At 40.4% G+C, this 17,677-nt stretch overlaps 2 protein-coding genes across 8 annotated transcripts in view; one reads left to right on the top strand and one right to left on the bottom strand.

The window, feature by feature from the left end:
- LOC100882892 (uncharacterized) overlaps positions 1-16,307 on the top strand; it is a 90,827-nt gene extending 74,520 nt beyond the window's left edge. For 2 of the 7 annotated variants that reach the window (XM_076537061.1, XM_076537067.1), the window contains 6 exons: positions 102-5,915; positions 5,968-8,501; positions 8,610-10,219; positions 10,291-15,336; positions 15,547-15,839; positions 15,969-16,307. The gene's annotated coding sequence lies outside the window, so the exon portion shown is untranslated. Of the gene's footprint in view, positions 1-101; positions 5,916-5,967; positions 8,502-8,579; positions 10,220-10,274; positions 15,337-15,546; positions 15,840-15,968 lie in introns of all 7 variants that reach the window. The other 5 variants (XM_076537064.1, XM_076537063.1, XM_076537065.1 and 2 more) reach the window with 5 other exon arrangements.
- Positions 5,771-8,603, bottom strand: LOC100882782 (glutaryl-CoA dehydrogenase, mitochondrial). The gene is made up of 8 exons (XM_076537076.1): positions 8,449-8,603; positions 8,252-8,284; positions 7,564-7,932; positions 7,381-7,510; positions 7,060-7,282; positions 6,771-7,000; positions 5,968-6,132; positions 5,771-5,915 (listed from the first exon to the last, which is right to left on the bottom strand). The coding sequence occupies exons 1-8, from the start codon at positions 8,513-8,515 to the stop codon at positions 5,852-5,854; spliced, it is 1,281 nt and encodes a 426-aa protein (XP_076393191.1). The 5' UTR covers positions 8,516-8,603; the 3' UTR covers positions 5,771-5,851.
- Positions 16,308-17,677: the final 1,370 nt, after the last annotated feature.

Below are 17,677 nucleotides of genomic sequence, written 5' to 3' on the forward strand. Positions count from 1 at the left end.
TCAAAGATTGGGCATCTCAAAGTTTGGGCTCCTCAAGGTTTGGGCTCCTCAAGGTTTGGGGTTCTCAAGGTTTAGGATTCTCAAAGTTTGGGCTCCTCAAGATTTGGGCTCCTCAAAGTTTGGGGTTTTCTAAGTTTAGGATTCTGAAAGTTTGGGGTTCTATAAGTTTAATGTTTTGAACGTTTAGTGTTCTAAAAGTTTGGGGTTCTGAAAGTGTGGAGTACTGACAGTTTGGGGTTCTGTAAGTTTAATGTTTTGAACGTTTAGGGTTCTGCAAGTTTGGGGTTCTGAAGATGTAAAGTACTGACAGTTTAGGGTTCTGTAAGTTTAATGTTTTGAACGTTTAGGGTTCTGCAAGTTTGGGGTTCTGAAGATGTAAAGTACTGACAGTTTGGGGTTCTATAAGTTTAATGTTTTGAACGTTCAGGGTTCTGCAAGTTTGGGGTTCTGAAGATGTAAAGTACTGACAGTTTGGGGTTCTGTAAGTTTAATGTTTTGAACGTTTAGGGTTCTGCAAGTTTGGGGTTCTGAAGATGTAAAGTACTGACAGTTTGGGGTTCTGTAAGTTTAATGTTTTGAACGTTTAGGGTTCTGAAGATGTAAAGTACTGACAGTTTGGGTTTCTGTAAGTTTAACGTTTTGAACGTTCAGGGTTCTGCAAGTTTGGGGTTCTATAAGTTCAGAGTTCTGAAAGTTTGAGGTTCCAAAGTTTGTAGTCCACTAACGTTCATAATCCACATGTTTAAATTTTCTAACAAGAGTGAACGTACTCAGAAATTTTTGAGAGGTTCAAAACCTCTACTTCGGAGTTTATACTTTGACTAAAAATAATCTTTCGGAGTAAAAATAAAATTCGCAACTTCGGAATTTATTGGAATAATGGTGGACTTACGAGTGTAAGAAAGGACGAGTGAATGAGGATTTTTGCGAACCGCGCTATCGTACCGCAATTGTGCTGTGCTATTGTACATATTAAAATGAAGAGAGAAAGGGGGAAGAGACTTTTGAGAGAAAGAAGAGGATGGTTGATCGAAGAGGAGGCTTCTTTTCGCGTTTCCCGCTTGCGAACCAATTTCCTTGGTGGAAAAGCCAGTTTTGTGTTCGATAGGGATATTATTTTCCACCGTTTTGTTGGAATCGAGCAAGAATTACTCTTTCACTTATCAAAGTTTCTGGACATCTGATTTTATTTTGAAAATTAATTCCTAACAAAGTTATTCGAAATGTTGTTCTTGTTATTATTTTGAAAACTAATGGCTGACAGAATTATTGTTAATGCGAGACTCAGTATGTTATTAATATACGTTAAATAAAAATTCAAATTCAGAAAGTGAAAGAAAATTTTAGTCAGTAGATGAAATTCAATACTAGAGAACATATTTAAGTTCTCCATAAATGTCTGCCTAAAGTAAAAATAATTTCCCAAATTTTTATTAGTTCTTGCCTCGATTTCAACGCAAACCAATTCCGTACTAGTCGATGCATTCCTTCGTTGAAAACGTCCAAACATAGCGAGCAGAAAAGGAAAAATTAGATATTTAGCCACAATTACCCCGCGTTCTTTCGGTTCCTCGTTCTGTTGTTTCCGTTCTACTTGGTCAGCATGCAACGAAACGAGAAAGAACACGGAACTGTTAAACTAGAAAAATGGGGGATCAGGGGGTGGGGGGCTTGAAAGGCGCGAGCCAAACTCATCGTACCAAAAAAAGGAAAAAGATGAAGAAGAAAACGAGCGTCGCGGACGTCGATTTATAAGATCATATATAGTACAAAGTAAACATATATTATTGTAATAACGGTTTAAATTAAATATAAGAAGCGTCGCTGTTCCACGATTCGGGTTCGTTTATGGTGATACGTGGTTGGCGTGTGCGAGTCAATGGGTACAGCATGGGTTGGTTTCGAGCGTCGAGTTTTTCATGGAAGTTTCCTCCTCCGTTTCGGGACGATCACTGAAGATTCGGATCGGATGTTAAAGGAAAATTTTTCCATAAGGAGAATTTGCAGCGGGAGATTCGAAAGGTGACAGTGAAACTCGAGAGGGACGAGGGAACTCTGTACGATAAACTTGTAAATATATGTTTAATTGCGCACGATTGTTATTATTATTATATTACGAGCATCGTTATCACCATTACCATCGTCCTTATTTACATCATTACGATCATTGTAACGAGAGATATATATTGCGCAGGCGTTCTTTGTTGAGGATGGAGGGTGCGGTTAATTAGAGGAATTATTTCGGAAGGCTATCCACGAAATAGACCATCGATAACTGACGTATCGTTGAATAAAAGGGTAGAAGGAAGGGGAACCGAAGGACATACACACACACGCTATGTTACACGCGCGAGCAGAACCCGCTAAAAGCAAGAACATAGTATATGATTCGATATACTGGATATAAATATATAAATATATAAATATGAATATAAATGAATGATATATTATATATATATAAATATAAATATATAAATATATAAATATAATTGCCATTTTCTGGCAAAGCGGAGGGTAGTTAGTCAGGGGGGTAATTTAATATATTCGAGAAACCCCAGCGATTAAAGGGGTTCGATCGTCGATCGATCCCGGAGTCGATCGATCGACGATTGGTTGTTTAAACTAGCGCCGCCGTGAAGCGCGCGAAAATTCAAAAGCGGAGGGTTTACAGAGAAACAGAAGTATTCGATGATCTATTTATGTAACACGTGCGATACCTCGTCTCGAATCGGCGTAAAACTCGAACAGCGCGGGAAGGAACAAACTACGGAGTGAATTTTCGTTCGGGTGCGTGGAAACCTTTGACGGTCGAGACGTGGAATGAACATATTATAAATATAAAATCTATAAATATATAAATAAATATATTAAATGCAGAAAATAATAATAACGATAAGGTGGGAAAAAAAACCGTAGAGACTAAGGAGAATCTATTTCGGGTCCGTGTGTGTATACGCGTTTTTTTATATTGCAACCACGCGAGTTGCGCGCGCGCGAGTTTTAAATCGATAGAAACGAAAACAAATTTTCGAACGGGATGTTTCGAGGCCCAACTAAACCGTCAACGGTTTAATACTTTGATCGATGGACGTTGAACGAATGTTGAGCAATGTAAGCGTACTTCTGCCATATTCAGCACCTAATTTTTGCTCTCGATTTATCTACTCGCTTTTAACAGAACGCTATTATACGCTATTTGTTATTATATGCTGCAAATTATTCTGACTCTGAGTTACTTATTCTTAAGTTTCTCATGATGTTTCATGTTCATGATGATTGCTACAATTTCTTAAGGGGATGAAAAATTATACACTTATTCTTAGGTTTCTTATGGTGTTTAGTGTTCATAATGTTTGCGATTCCCTAAGGGGATGAAAAACTATACACTCATTCTTAAGTTTCTTATGATGTTTAGTGTTCATGATGTTTGCAACCATTCCCTAAGGGGATGAAAAATTATACACTTATTCTTGAGTTTCTTAATGGTGTTTCATGTTCATGGTGTTTGCTACAATTCCTAAGGGGATGAAAAATTATACATTTATTCTTGAGTTTCTTAATGGTGCTTCATGTTCATAATGTTTGCAACCATTCCCTAAGGGGATGAAAAATTATACAATTATTCTTGAGTTTCTTAATGGTGTTTCATGTTCATGATGTTTGCTACAATTCCCTAAGGGGATGAAAAATTATACACTTATTCTTGAGTTTCTTATAATGTTTCATGTTCATAATGTTTGCTATAATTCCCTAAAGGGATGAAAAATTATACACTTATTCTTGAGTTTCTTAATGGTGTTTCATGTTCATGATGTTTGCTATAATTCCCTAAGGGGATGAAAAATTATACAATTATTCTTAAGTTTCTTATAGTGTTTCATGTTCATGATGTTTGCTACAATTCCCTAGGGGGATGAAAAATTATACACTTCATAATAAGTTTCTCTATAAATTATGTTTGACAATGTTTCGATTATGATGTTGATACTCCAAATATCAAAGTCTAAGTCCAAGACCTATGTTGTTTGTCGATGTTGTATATTTTAATCTCAAGTTGAAATGATGTTTAAGTACAATGTAGTAGAATGTACAATGTAGTAAAGTACAATGTGCAGTGTTGATTATTTAAAATTTGTTATGGCTATCCAAGTATGGCCTCCATTTTGTTAAACCTTCTCGAATAAGTTTTTCATCCTCTACAATACCAATTTTTGACAGTAAACAGACCTTTATTTGAAGGATTACTAATCTGATTATTAATGAAAATCTGAAGAAGCGAATAGTTATGAGAGCAAAAACGTTTGGGGCTGTTAAGAATGGAGTGCAGAAGAATGGAACAGCAACGCGTGTGCGTATTCAGATCTTATTTTGACTTGCTCTAGACCGAGACGCGACCGCAAATCGCAAGTAGAAGTAAGATCTTGGGGAAGAAAGAGGTATAAGAACAAGCGAACGGTTCGTACGACAATAAGGTATCGATTAGTTAATCAGAGATGAAATAATGTAAAATACAAGTGCAAAAGCAAGTATACATTATTATATTTATTATAATACGAGGAGGTTTGGTCGTGACGGCATCCAACTGATGAACGATGTAAAAGGTTCTTCGCGAACAGAGGGGATGGATTTTTAGGTGGAAGGCTCCTTTTTAGAATTTAAAGAGAAACCGAGAGGAGACTCGTTCGAGCGGAAACGAGCGTGAACGGACGCATTGCGTGAAAACGAAAAATTGAGGCTGGATCGAGAAGATCCTTAGGCGGCGTTTCCTTTTTAATTCCTCTCGATGAACCGGAGAGGTCGAAGATTTATCTTCGCGTGGACATACCAAAGGATCATAGATTAAAACGCGAGTAAAGAAGAAAATAAAGAAGCATTATTTATTGTTTACACTTACGTATTCATTAGTGAATGACACACAGACACACGTACACACAGAGACACTCGATGCGTGAATGCCGTTGTTTTCGTGAGAGAGCGAATGATCGTGAATGAATGAGAGAGACAATTGTGAACGTTGGAATCGAAATTTCCCTTCCGGAGAGCATCGATCGATCGAGAGATCGACGAGAGGCTAGTTTTTTCTTGTAAGTGACCAGTTTGTTAGCGTCCGCTCGTCGATCGATCAACGATCGATGGAAATATTCGAATAACGAATTCGAGTGATAATTTTTTATCCGAGGAAGAATAAACGGTTAAAAAGCGCGGGAAATTCGATTCGAGCGTGTAACCACGTAATAGACACAGAGATTTTTTGCGAGATCGGGAAACCGTCGAAGGGAGATTGTAAACTATTGTAAACTACGATGTTACTACGTTTTACCAAGAGCTTATTGTAGTCGAGAACCATTTAAAAATGAAATTCGAGAACGTGACAGAGAAAACAATTAATGAAGATGAAAAAGCATATAGAACACAGACACACACTTGATACACACGCGAGAACACACGGAGGGAAAAAAAGTGAGGCGAGTGTTGATCGTCGACGAGAGGCAAAACCAAACCAAACAACAAACCAAACAGAAAAAAGTATTTAAAAAAAAAATCACAAAAAAATGGTAATTGAGTGTAGCACGAAAAAGAAACTTCTTTACACTTTTGCACGAGACGTGTGTTGTACTTAAATTAATTATCATTGACATATGTAATTAACGTTTTATTACTTAGCAATTAAACTTAATTTATTTATGATTAATCCGAGTCGCTTGTGTTGTGCTACGCCCTGACCCGAACTTTTAATTCGGGTTTGCTTTCAAACTGGGACCTTTCCAAATTTAAGTCAACGGTTAAGAAACGTTTATTAAAATATTGTATAAACACGTTGTGAAGATGAGCTTATTAACAATTAATCTATCTATCCAGAGAACGCTGGTATGCCAGTGATCGCCCTGCCCAGAATCAGAGCATGGACATCGTTTGTACCTACAACAGACAGTGTTAGTTTTGCTTACTGTAACCTAACCTTCATAGGTACCTTCGTAGGTGATGACGCTCTCTAGGTTCATCACGTGTCTGATTATGTGGTACTCGTCCGATATTCCATTGCCACCCAACATGTCCCTGGCTACCCTTGCGATTTCAAGAGCCTTGCTGGCAGAGTTCTTCTTTATTATCGAGATCATCTCCGGAGCAATCCTAACAGATAAACAAGTTGAAATACCCAGCAGATTCGACGTTAAATGCATTTGGACTGATATCTATCAAGTCAGAAGTCAGGCAATAACTTCAACCTGGTCAACCTTTCAACCCTTGTCAACCTTTCAACCTGGTTACCCTTTCAACCTGGTCAACCTTGCAACCCTGTCAACCTTTCAATCTGGTCAACCATTCAACCTGGTTAACCTTGCAACTTTGCCAACCTTTCAACCTGGTTACCCTTTCAACCTTGTTAATCTTTCAACCTGGTCAACCATTCAACCTGGTCAACCACTCAACCTGGTCAACCACTCAACCTGGTCAACCTTTCAACCTGGTCAACTTTTCAACCTGGTCAACCTTGCAACCCTGTCAACCTTTCAACCTTGCCAACCTTTCAGCCTGGTCACCCTTTCAACCTGGTCAACCTTGCAACCCTGTCAACCTTTCAACCTGGTCAACCTTTCAACCTAGTCACCCTTTCAACCTTGTCAATCTTTCAACCTGGTCAACCTTTCAACCTGGTCAACCTTTCAACCTACTCAACCTTTCAACCTTCTCAACCAGCTGTATTCTGTATATCTTAGATATCCCTAGTTTCAAGTTACCATCATAAACGAATTACATCCCTAGCGTACCTGCCCTCGTCCTTCAGCCTGCCCACCCTCAAGCAGGCCTGAAGTCCCATCGCGATTTCGCACATCATGTCAGCCAGCTTCTTCTGCACCAACTGATTAGCGGCCAAAGGTCTGTTAAACTGTTTCCTATCCAGGACGTACGACCTGGCGGTGTTCAGACAGGACTCAGCAGCGCCTAGTGCACCCCACGCGATTCCGTATCGAGCATTGTTCAAGCAGGTGAATGGTCCCTGCAGCATTAGGTCTTTGTTAGACTTCCAAATGTGGATAGGAAATCTTGAGATCTTACTCTGAGACCCTGAGCCTTTGGCAACATGTTCTCCTCGGGCACCTCTACGTTGTCCATCAGGATCATACCGGTGATGGACGCTCTCAGTGACATCTTGCCTTCTATCTTTGGCGTGGAGAGTCGGTTCTCGTTGCCTGGCCTTTCGACGATGAACCCTCGAATCACGTCATCCTCGCATCTGGCCCAGACGATCAGCACGTCCGCGATGGGGGCGTTTGTGATCCTGACTCAAGGGATGATTCATGTCAACTAATTACAAGTGTCAAATTGAAGCTATCGTTTAAACTTGCAGATCTTTCAGAACTCCAGGTCTCAACTGACCATGTTTTGCTTCCATTCAGCCTGTAAGTCTTCTTCTCAGAATCGTAAGTAGCCCTACTCTCCATGGACCCGATGTCGCTGCCATGGTTAGGCTCGGTCAGTCCAAAGCAACCGATCAGTTCTCCAGAAACTGTAACGTAATTACGATGATCCAGCTGGCCAAGATTTCATTTGTGAACGTACCCAGCTTAGGTAAGAATCGTTCCTTCTGAGACTCGCTCCCGTGAGCATAGATGGCGCCAGCAGCCAGGGAGGACTGGACCGACATGGCAGACCTGTATCCACTGTCCACGTACTCGACCTCCTTGGCCAGGAGTCCGTAGGCTACGGAGGAGACACCCGCAGCTCCGTAGCCCTTCATGGTGCAACCCAGAACACCTAACTGTCCCATCTCTCTCATGATCTCCTTGTGGAAGATCTCTTTGCGATTGGCTTCTATTACGCGTGGCAGTAATCTCTCCCGACAGTAGGAGCGGAATTGATCCCTGATCAGAATTTCGTCCTGCGTGAGCTGGGACTCGAGGTCGAAGGGATCCTCCCAGTTGAAGGTGGCTGTGGTGTTCAAATTTAAATTAGGTGTGTAGGGTTGCTGGGTTAATTTTGAACAAAGGTAGATGGAATGAAGACTTTAAGAGACTTAAGAGCTCTATTTATTCAGGCTTAGAATCATTTAGAATGTGAATAAGAGGGACAGTGTAATTGTAATTCTTTTCAAAATTGATTCGATCTAAGTCTTGTATTATTTTCCCTTAAGCTATTCGAATTACCGCGCTGAACGAAAGCAGACGTGTGCTGCCACCTAGCGGGAAACTAGCAGTAATCAGTGAGCAGCTGTTGATCGAATATTGTTAAATAAATTAAAGTAACTTACGCTTGCCTCTGAGTGAAGACGTACTCGAGATATCTGACAGTTCAAACGCCAATTAAGTACGGTATAATCAGAACAGAGAACAATTTATGACTCTACAAGGAAGTCTGCTAACTGTAGAAAGAAATGTATTGATTAAAAAGAAATGAAGGATTGAAAGTTTGTCTCTTTCAAGAATTAACGGCATAACGAAAGGATACGTCTCAAAGAAATTCCATGGTGTAATCGATCACATCGCGGAAGAATCTTCCATGTGAGTGCCGCCATGTTCACAGCTGGCAGAAAACTAACTTAATAATTAGAAGGCGCATCTTATCGGAGTTTCGGTTAGGTTGTTTATGTTTATTTTTGTTTCCTTCAGTCTTTATCAATGGGCTCGCTATCTATTTGATATTCGATTGCAAAATAGTCTCAACCTTGATGACGAGCGATTGGCGGAAAATTTGAATTCACCAAATACCACAATGTAAAGAATTCTTAAACCTACAGTTTAAATCCCTTGACATTTACCTAAATTAACAAATAAAGAATACATTCCCAAATTTCTCAAAGACGTACTTGCATAGACACACTTTTTATTTACAAAACATAACAATAGATATATCAATGATCCAAAGATCAACGATCTGTCACTATTAATAGTTAAAATTCCAGAAATGTTCTTTAGAACTTGAAAAACTCTCAAGAAGAGTTTTTAATCAAATATTTCAATGATCGTCGAAAGGCACTTTGATAATTAATAGATTGCGGAGTCTACACCACGAGGATGTCGTCCTTCTCTGCAGGACCTTCAGGTAGTTTCTGATTCATTACGCGGATGTTGTGGAACAGGTAGCCAAGGGAGTCCATGACTGGTCGTATGATGGCTTGTGTCACCGTGGTGAAGAAGTTCCTCGCAGCAGCGAACGTGATCTTCCAAACACGTAGGCAGGGCGCTAGACACCATATGTGCTGCAAAGTTTTGGTTCTTAGCTCATCTTATTTAGGACTAACACTTATTTATAGTTATCTCTATCATTATGGATAGGTAGCCACTTTTACTTTTGGATGCATTAGATTCTTTCATCATTTTTGGATAGGCACTTGCAGGGACAATTAGAGACACTTGCAGGGACAATTAGAGGCACTTGCAAGGATAATTGCAGGCACTTGCAGGGACAATTAGAGACACTTGCAGGGACATTTACAGGCACTTGTAGGGACAATTACAGAGACTTGCAGGGACAATTAGAGACACCTGCAGGGACAGTTACAGAAACTTGCAGGGACAATTACAGAGACTTGCAGGGACAATTAGAGACACCTGCAGGGACAGTTACAGAAACTTGCAGGGACAATTACAGAGACTTGCAGGGACAATTAGAGACACCTTCAGGGACAGTTACAGGAACTTGCAAGGACAATTGCAGGCACCTGCAGGGACAACTACAGACTCTTGCCGGGACATTTACAGGCACTTGCAGGGACAATTACAGAGACTTGCAGGGACAATTAGAGACATCTGCAGAGACATTTACAGGAACTTGCAGGGACAATTACAGAGACTTGCAGCGACAATTAGAAACACCTACAGGGACAGTTACAGGAACTTGTAGGACATTTGCAGAGATTTGCAGAGACAGGCACTTGCAGAGTCAGTTACAGGGACTTGCAGGGACACTTACACCATAATGAGATAAGGGGTTCATGGGGATCTGACTCACCTGAAACGCGAGGCAGGCAAAGGTGAAACCGAAACAAAGGGCGAGCAACGGGGCGACGAGAACGGAAAGCAAGACGTAACAACAACTTCTCGACAATCTGAAGCAGTGTCCGCTCAGACGCCACGCGCACTCGGGACTCCGTATTCCTTCCGGTTCTCCGATCACGTCATCCCACATCACCTGTGTTGTCAGAGAGTAGTCATGTATCGATCACACTACTTTGCAACAACTTCATGAAATTTTTCGTTACGTCTCCATGAAAATTCTTGTTAGTAAGCAAACTACTGAACTCTAACTTATAGAATGGTCTCGAGTAAAAATAGTATCGAGCACCTGCAGGTGGGTGTTGAGGCTGTTGGGATCCCTGTCCTCGAGCTCGACGTTGCTCTCCTCGCCCATGGAGGACTCGGGCTTCTCCATCCCTGGAAGTTTGAAACTACACTTTGGCAGAGATCTGAACGCGCTTACGAAACGCGCGAACATCGCTCGACGTCTCGAATCGCCGCCAGTTGATTATGTACTACACGAGCAGTACTTATGTATGGTCACCATCGGGAAACGATATTACTGCTACTACGCGATCCATAAACTTCATTGATTGACGCTGTTTGAATAATAGAGCATCTTCTAGAGACTGGTGCCAATGCCAGGATCAAACGGACGACCTCGAACACGGCCGACTTGTTGCGGACCAAGCTTTAACCTTTCAATCGTTCACTCCGAATTCTGGTCTCTAGACTTCTATGTCAACGGGTTACGGAAAACTGCGTGCTTAGGGTACCACGGAACGTCATAATCGTCGTATCGATTCAAGTGCGACTCTACTTACACGCGATTTTATTATTCTTGGTGGGGCCACCAATTCTATTTTGGAACTTTGAGTTAGCTAACTTAAGAGTTAGCTAAAATAATTTCTGACGGTACTGGAATGAAGTTTACGCATATAAAATGAAGTATGACTAAAGATGAGGAAGTAGATGCTAAAAGATAAATTCTTAACGAAGTCCCAGAACGACAGGAAATCGTTGGAACTTATCGATCGAGGGAACACTTCCGATAGCGGAACGGATCTTTCCTGTTTACGGTTTAAATAAACAGACACGAAATTTTGTTTTATTTCTCTTTTTGGAAGGTTCAGATATTGCTAAGGTACCTATTGTTAAAAGTACTTCAAATACAGTCAAGTCCTTTCAAATTAAAAATAAGAAAATTAGTGTAAGTAGCTCAAAAGAGTATCCTTTAGGAATAATTCAGTAATATCTAGATAATCAGTAAAACCTATATAATCAGTAACATCTAGATAATCAGTAGTATCTACAAAATCAGTAACATCTAGATAAAATTTAATTTACAGAACCAGTAAAACGGGAACCATTTCCGAGTTCAATGACCCCACTTCAGGGAACATTTCAATTAAAAAAAAAATACTTACTGTACTCCCCGTTAGCGACGCGTGAACCCCGTATTTTGCCTATTGTTTCGACCAGTTTCAACGACGACCACAACTCCTTAGACTTCGACTTCTCACAACTACTTGCGACCAAGCGAAGGATAATCCGCGATCTACCTGGACAACGGTCACCGCGGCTGCGCAACCCTGTTCGGACACCCTTAGCCACCCCGTCGCACGACACATCGTCCATCCACCCCGAGCAAATGAAAGTGAATGGCACGAGACTTTAATGAACGATCGAACTGGGTTCGATCGAAGTTTGTTGGGGATGAACTTAGGGAGTATATGAACTTAGGGGGTATATGAACTTAGGGAGGTATATGATCTTGTTGGGCAGACTCTGTTGTAGCAGATGCAGTTTCAAGTATTTTGAATTTTAATTTTGTTACTTTGGATAATTTGTAAAGGTATATGGGTGTATGTGGATCTCCACAAAATTCTGAAGAAGGCTCTTTTAAAGCAGGACTTAACCCTACATTTTTTATAGAAGGAGTTGAGGCTTTGTGTCGTTTATGTTGTAAAGTCCCTTACAAATTAAGGTTTGATGAATTGAAGAAGTCAAATATTGCTAGAAGGGAGGGGTAGTTCTGTTAGTTCGATAGTCTACCGCTAGGTGCCTCCAGCGTTTGTTTGCCCACAAAGTGCATCCTCTTCAATAATCGATTTAATGCCACAAATAAACTAGTATCACCATATTCTATTGGAATTATGATGGCAAAACACTTTAACTAAGCTAGAAAGGCATTGAAATCCCTCATTTCAGGAATAAATAACGACCTGCCACTTTAATTCGTGGACTTACCGCCAGGTGGCGCCAGTGATACTTAAAGTAAACCGCCTACAAATATCATTAGGACAGTGGTTTTTCAAATTAACCACCATGTAGTATACGATATTTGACTACTACATACAAATAAGTGTAGCTGTATCACATATCTATCCATATCAATTAAGAACTTTGAAATTCAAGGTATCGAAAGAATCTTTAAACAAAAAGAAATTTTATAACAGAAGATAAAATACATAATGTATAAATTTTTGTAAACTGAAGTTATTTATAGCAACTAGCTGACTGTATTGGTAGACGTACTTTTTAAAACGATACAGTAATTACAATGGTAATGACGAGTCGATAGTAAAGCGGTAAATACACCGAGCAACGTACGATTCTCTGCTGTTAAAACCGAGTCGTGAATCGCGGAAGAAATCACCGTTCGAGAGCAGGTACAATGGAATTAACGAGACAGATTAACGAGACAATGGAAATATACGATGCAAGACCTATTGTCGCATCGATCCTCAATCTGTCACGCGAATCGACGTCGAAACGCTAGACAAAGCGGTGGCGTCTGTCAATGACAGCGTGAATGGGCGTCGCGACGCGATGCTTTCGATTATAATTAGCGATATGGGCATTCAGTGCTCTGTTCCGTGAGTTATCAAGGAGTTCCATTACCAAACTTCCATTTTCTTTAATAGCTAAATTATCCATGCAAATTTTGCACTATTCCAAACTCCAAATATTTGCTATAAGGTTGAACTTCAACATTTGAACCATAAATTGCATAGCTTCTTAATAGTTCAATTCCTTTTCCATGTCCTAAGGGTGGAACTGATTTTAAGGGTGTACCTAATAGGTGCACAGCTCGAAATAGAAAGAGATTAGGGTTCTCTGCCCTCTTACACTTCCCTATTTTCTTACGTCATCCTCAGTTGCTGAGTCACGTTTCAACCCTGTTCCACGGGGTCCCATAAAGCTGTAGCACCCTCGTTTACGTGCCTTGAGGAGCTGAAACCACCCCTCTAATCTCGGGACAAAATTAATCTTACTATTTGGGTCTCCCTTTCTCTTTGCGATCGTGTTGGATTATCGAATTTGACTCCCTTCGGCTGACATTAAGGGAAGGAAAAATATATTGTTTCCTTTATTAACCCTTAATGGTACATACAATCTACAGTGTGATGTGCAGTGTAATACAGTGTGTTTGTTATTTACTGATGTGTGTTCTCAAATTTTTGGATTTACGAATTTGTGCAGTTTGGGGTGTAGATGTGGATGAGTGCGTTTATGGATAGGTAGATTGCTATAGGCAGATTAGGGAGATAGGTCTGTATCTTAGGGGTGTAGGTGTGTAAGTACGGTTCTAGATTCCTGGAATGCTACATTTGCAGATATCTATGTCTTAGGGACGTGGATATGTTCCTAGACTTGCATTTTTTGTACACTCTAAAGTCTCCAAATCCACATACCGTGATCTCTACATCCCCAAATCCACATACCATTATCTCCACATCCCCAAATCCACATATGCCATAATCTGCACATCCTCAAATCTACATACCATATTCTCCACGTCCCCAAATCCAAATAATTCCCAGATCCACCTATCTCCAGATCCCCCACATCTCCAAATCCACATACACCATAATCTCCACATCCCCAAATCCACGTATGCCATAATCTCCACATCCCCAAATCCACATACCATATTCTCCACGTCCCCAAATCCAAATAATCCCAGATCCCTCTATCTCCAGATCCCCCATATCTCCGAATCCACATATCATAATCTCTACATCCCCAAATCCACATATACCATAATCTCCATATCCCCAAATCCACATATGCCATAATCTCCACATCCCCAAATCCACATATGCCATAATCTCCACATCCCCAAATCTACATACCATAATCTCCACGTCCCCAAATCCACATATGCCATAATCTCCACATCCCCAAATCCACATACCATAATCTCCACGTCCCCAAATCCAAATAATCCCAGATCCCTCTATCTCCAGATCCCCCATATCTCCAAATCCACATACCATAATCTCCACATCCCCAAATCCACATATACCATAATCTCCACATCCCCAAATCCACATACCATAATCTCCACATCCCCAAACCCACATATACCATAATCTCCACGTCCCCAAATCCAAATAATCCCAGATCCCTCTATCTCCAGATCCCCCATATCTCCAAATCCACATACCATAATCTCCACATCCCCAAACCCACATATACCATAATCTCCACATCCCCAAATCCACATACCATAATCTCCACGTCCCCAAATCCAAATAACCCCAGATCCCTCTATCTCCAGATCCCCCACGTCTCCAAATTCACACACCATAATCTCCACACCTCCAAACCCAAATAATCCCCAAATCTCCCCATCTCCAAACGCTCCACATTCGCTCCACAAACGCTCCATTCCTACGTCCCTAAAAGGAATTCCTTCTGGAAAGTTAGGCAACAAAATAAAGTTCAAGCTAAAGTAGTATCCCTATAAGTTAGCTAAAGAAAGTATAGATGTTCCCGTTTTGAATAAAGGAGCAATGCGCCCTTTCGATTGCCTCTACAAGCAATAAATAAAGCGTGCAATTCAAGTTTTCCCAAGGATCGGCACCACGATCGCGTTCAGATTAGATCAGAATTGCGTCAACGTTCGACTTGCATAACAAGCTGCAACCTGGTCTGCACCTTTTCATCGCGACTTCGGTTAACCGTCACGAGCAATTAACTGCTGCTTTCAATTATTTATCCAATAACAATGCTCTTAGTTAATAAACCGATTTTACAAACTCTATAGAACTGTTGTCTTATTCTTTTCGTAACGTATACGTGTTTATATTTCAACGATCGTATTTGAAACTCCGTACGATACAAATTTGAAGAGGTATACAGTGTATATAAGCAAGAAATATGTTTGTCGTAGCGAACATTCGTGTCCGAACAGAGGACGAGAACGTTAGTGCTTAGCAACTGTTGAAATCTTCTTTTTGTTACTAATTCTACTGGTGGCATTTAACTAATTAAACTGAACGAAGGTGAAGAAGGTATTCGTACAAAAAAGGATTTCAATCGACGGGATTTCGAAACTAGAAACAAAGTTTAGAAATCGCTACAAAATGAGGTAAGCATTTCATAATTTTCTCAAGATTCACAAGAAATCGAGTACTAAGATTTTTAAATAAGTGATTCAAAGAAATTTGATACATGTCCTACTTAAAAAAAAAACAAGCTTATGAGCAAACTGTTTGTGTTCACACCGCGTCAGTTATGAATTCGAATATTTCTGTGTATACAAAATGTGTAGATCTAATTGATAGAATTTTGGTCACAGTTGCAGGAAATCAGTATCCAAGAAGGCGCCAAGGAAATCGCCTTCTTGTTGCGGGGGTGGGCGACGTCGCTCCGAGAGCACCAGCTCGATCTCCAGCTCTTCAGAATCCTCCTATACATCAGACTATTCTGATAGCTGCGAGTGTTCGGACTGCGAATGTTATGACTGTGATAGTACGCCACAGAGACGAAGAGGCAAAGGAAAGTCGAAAAAACGAAACGTACGATCGAAGTCGGGTAGAAACACTTGCAGTTCGCGGACGTCCAGAAAGAAGACATCTCGCCGAAGTAAAAGTAAATACTCTTCTTACTTATCTTGACACTGAAACTAAGGTGAAATATTGAAGATCTAAGATCTTCAAGATTATGTATTAGCGATATTTTGGTGTTTTCTTCAAGGAAGGATAATTTGGTTCGTTTCAGGACGTTCGCTGTCGCCGTGCACGTGTTCCGACTGCGACTGCTCGGAATCCTACAGCAGCGAAGAGTGTTGCAACTACGCGACAAGCAAGCAACGCCGTAAAACGAAAGCTTAGGTCTAGTTTACTTTATAATTTATATAATATTATTTATTATTTGTTACTCTCTATACGCCGATAAGCGGTCACTTATTTCGTCGATTTTTATACCCTAACCTAAATGATTTTATACCTATAACATTTTTTAGCGGTTCTTATAATTGTAAGAGAGTTAGCTACAAGCGAGAAGTAAATAAAAATGGAAGACATTGTAAGGCGAAAAATAAAGCATCCAACAGATGAACTAATAGGTTATTTTTGTGTCACACGTTTCAGGGAGATCAAATAACTCGATCCAGTTAACCGTTCGAATTTGACGAACGATGTTACGAGGACAACGAATCGATCGTAGATCCTCGAACAGCGTTTCTTGCCACCATAATTTACCGTTAACGACAATTTAGCTCGTTGCACCGTCGGTTACGACACGCTCGAGCAGCTGCGTTGGGCAAGATAACTCTGTTAAAGGTCCCCGTCCAGTCACATTGTTTGGAATCTAGGTGGGAGTGTAGTTTGCGGTTAGATAATGGCAACGCGTCCAGCATATAATTATCGTCTTAGTTGCGCCGTATAATATATCATTCCTTTGCCCCTTATTCGCCTCCTGCGAACGCAATCGAACACCAGCATTTCTCTCGATCTCGTTTCGTCATCGACTTCGCGTTTCAACTTGTTCGATTAGGTCAATGATCTTCACGAAATTCTCCATTTACATTAATTCACAACTGAACTACAATTTCTCTCAAATTCTTCTCAGAGGAATTTTTCTCAAATTCTCTAATCTTAAAATCTTAGGTTATATTTTTCCACTGTAGGCACTTGGCCTTCCTACTTATCACCCGTTACGAAATCCATGTTACGGTCAAAGGGAATCTTCCACAGAGTACAGAAATACAAAGAATGACGTTAACAAAGGATTACGAAGATGCAAAAATATAAAAATTTATTTCTGTGGATCCGAAAATGATGTTCACGTGCCGGCCACCGTGGTTACGGGGTAACTACGTAAGAATAATTCCATTTTCAGAGGTATCGCCAGCTTAACGTGACCGGTGTCCACGTGGTAGCGAGCACGTGTACGGGGCGCGCGACTGTTACATAAGCGCCGGCGCGGGCCGACTCCGACCGAACGTGGCCGAACGTACCCGAGTCGTACCGCGCCACGTTCAATCTACACTCGTTTTTTCTACTCGCTCTTTCTTTTCGACTTGCTCGCTTCTTTCTGTATTAACGGAATGCAAGAGTTCTAACGAATCGAAGGTTTTTGTCTGTTATGTAACTTTCTGCAACATTGTTTAATATTAAATCTTTAAATAGTTGTTTAATTTTTAATCTTTAGGAGATTTTTCTGTAGGAAAAGAAATATCGAATATAAAGTTCCAACGTACAAAATGGAGTAAAATGAATATTTTTTAAAGATAGATTTTTCAGAGTTGCATGTTTAAAGTGTGTCGAGAAATACGAACAGTTTGATACATGCCTATTTATAGGAGCAAAGATTCATTACGCGAGGCTCGCGTTTTGCGCGTATCAGCTCGTTTCAACATTGTGCAACAACGTAACGCAATATTTTTCTCTCATTAACCATGTAAACATGCGTTTCTATGCACGTGC

Source organism: Megachile rotundata, chromosome 11 (assembly GCF_050947335.1).
Source record: "Megachile rotundata isolate GNS110a chromosome 11, iyMegRotu1, whole genome shotgun sequence".
Lineage (NCBI taxonomy): Eukaryota > Metazoa > Arthropoda > Insecta > Hymenoptera > Megachilidae > Megachile > Megachile rotundata.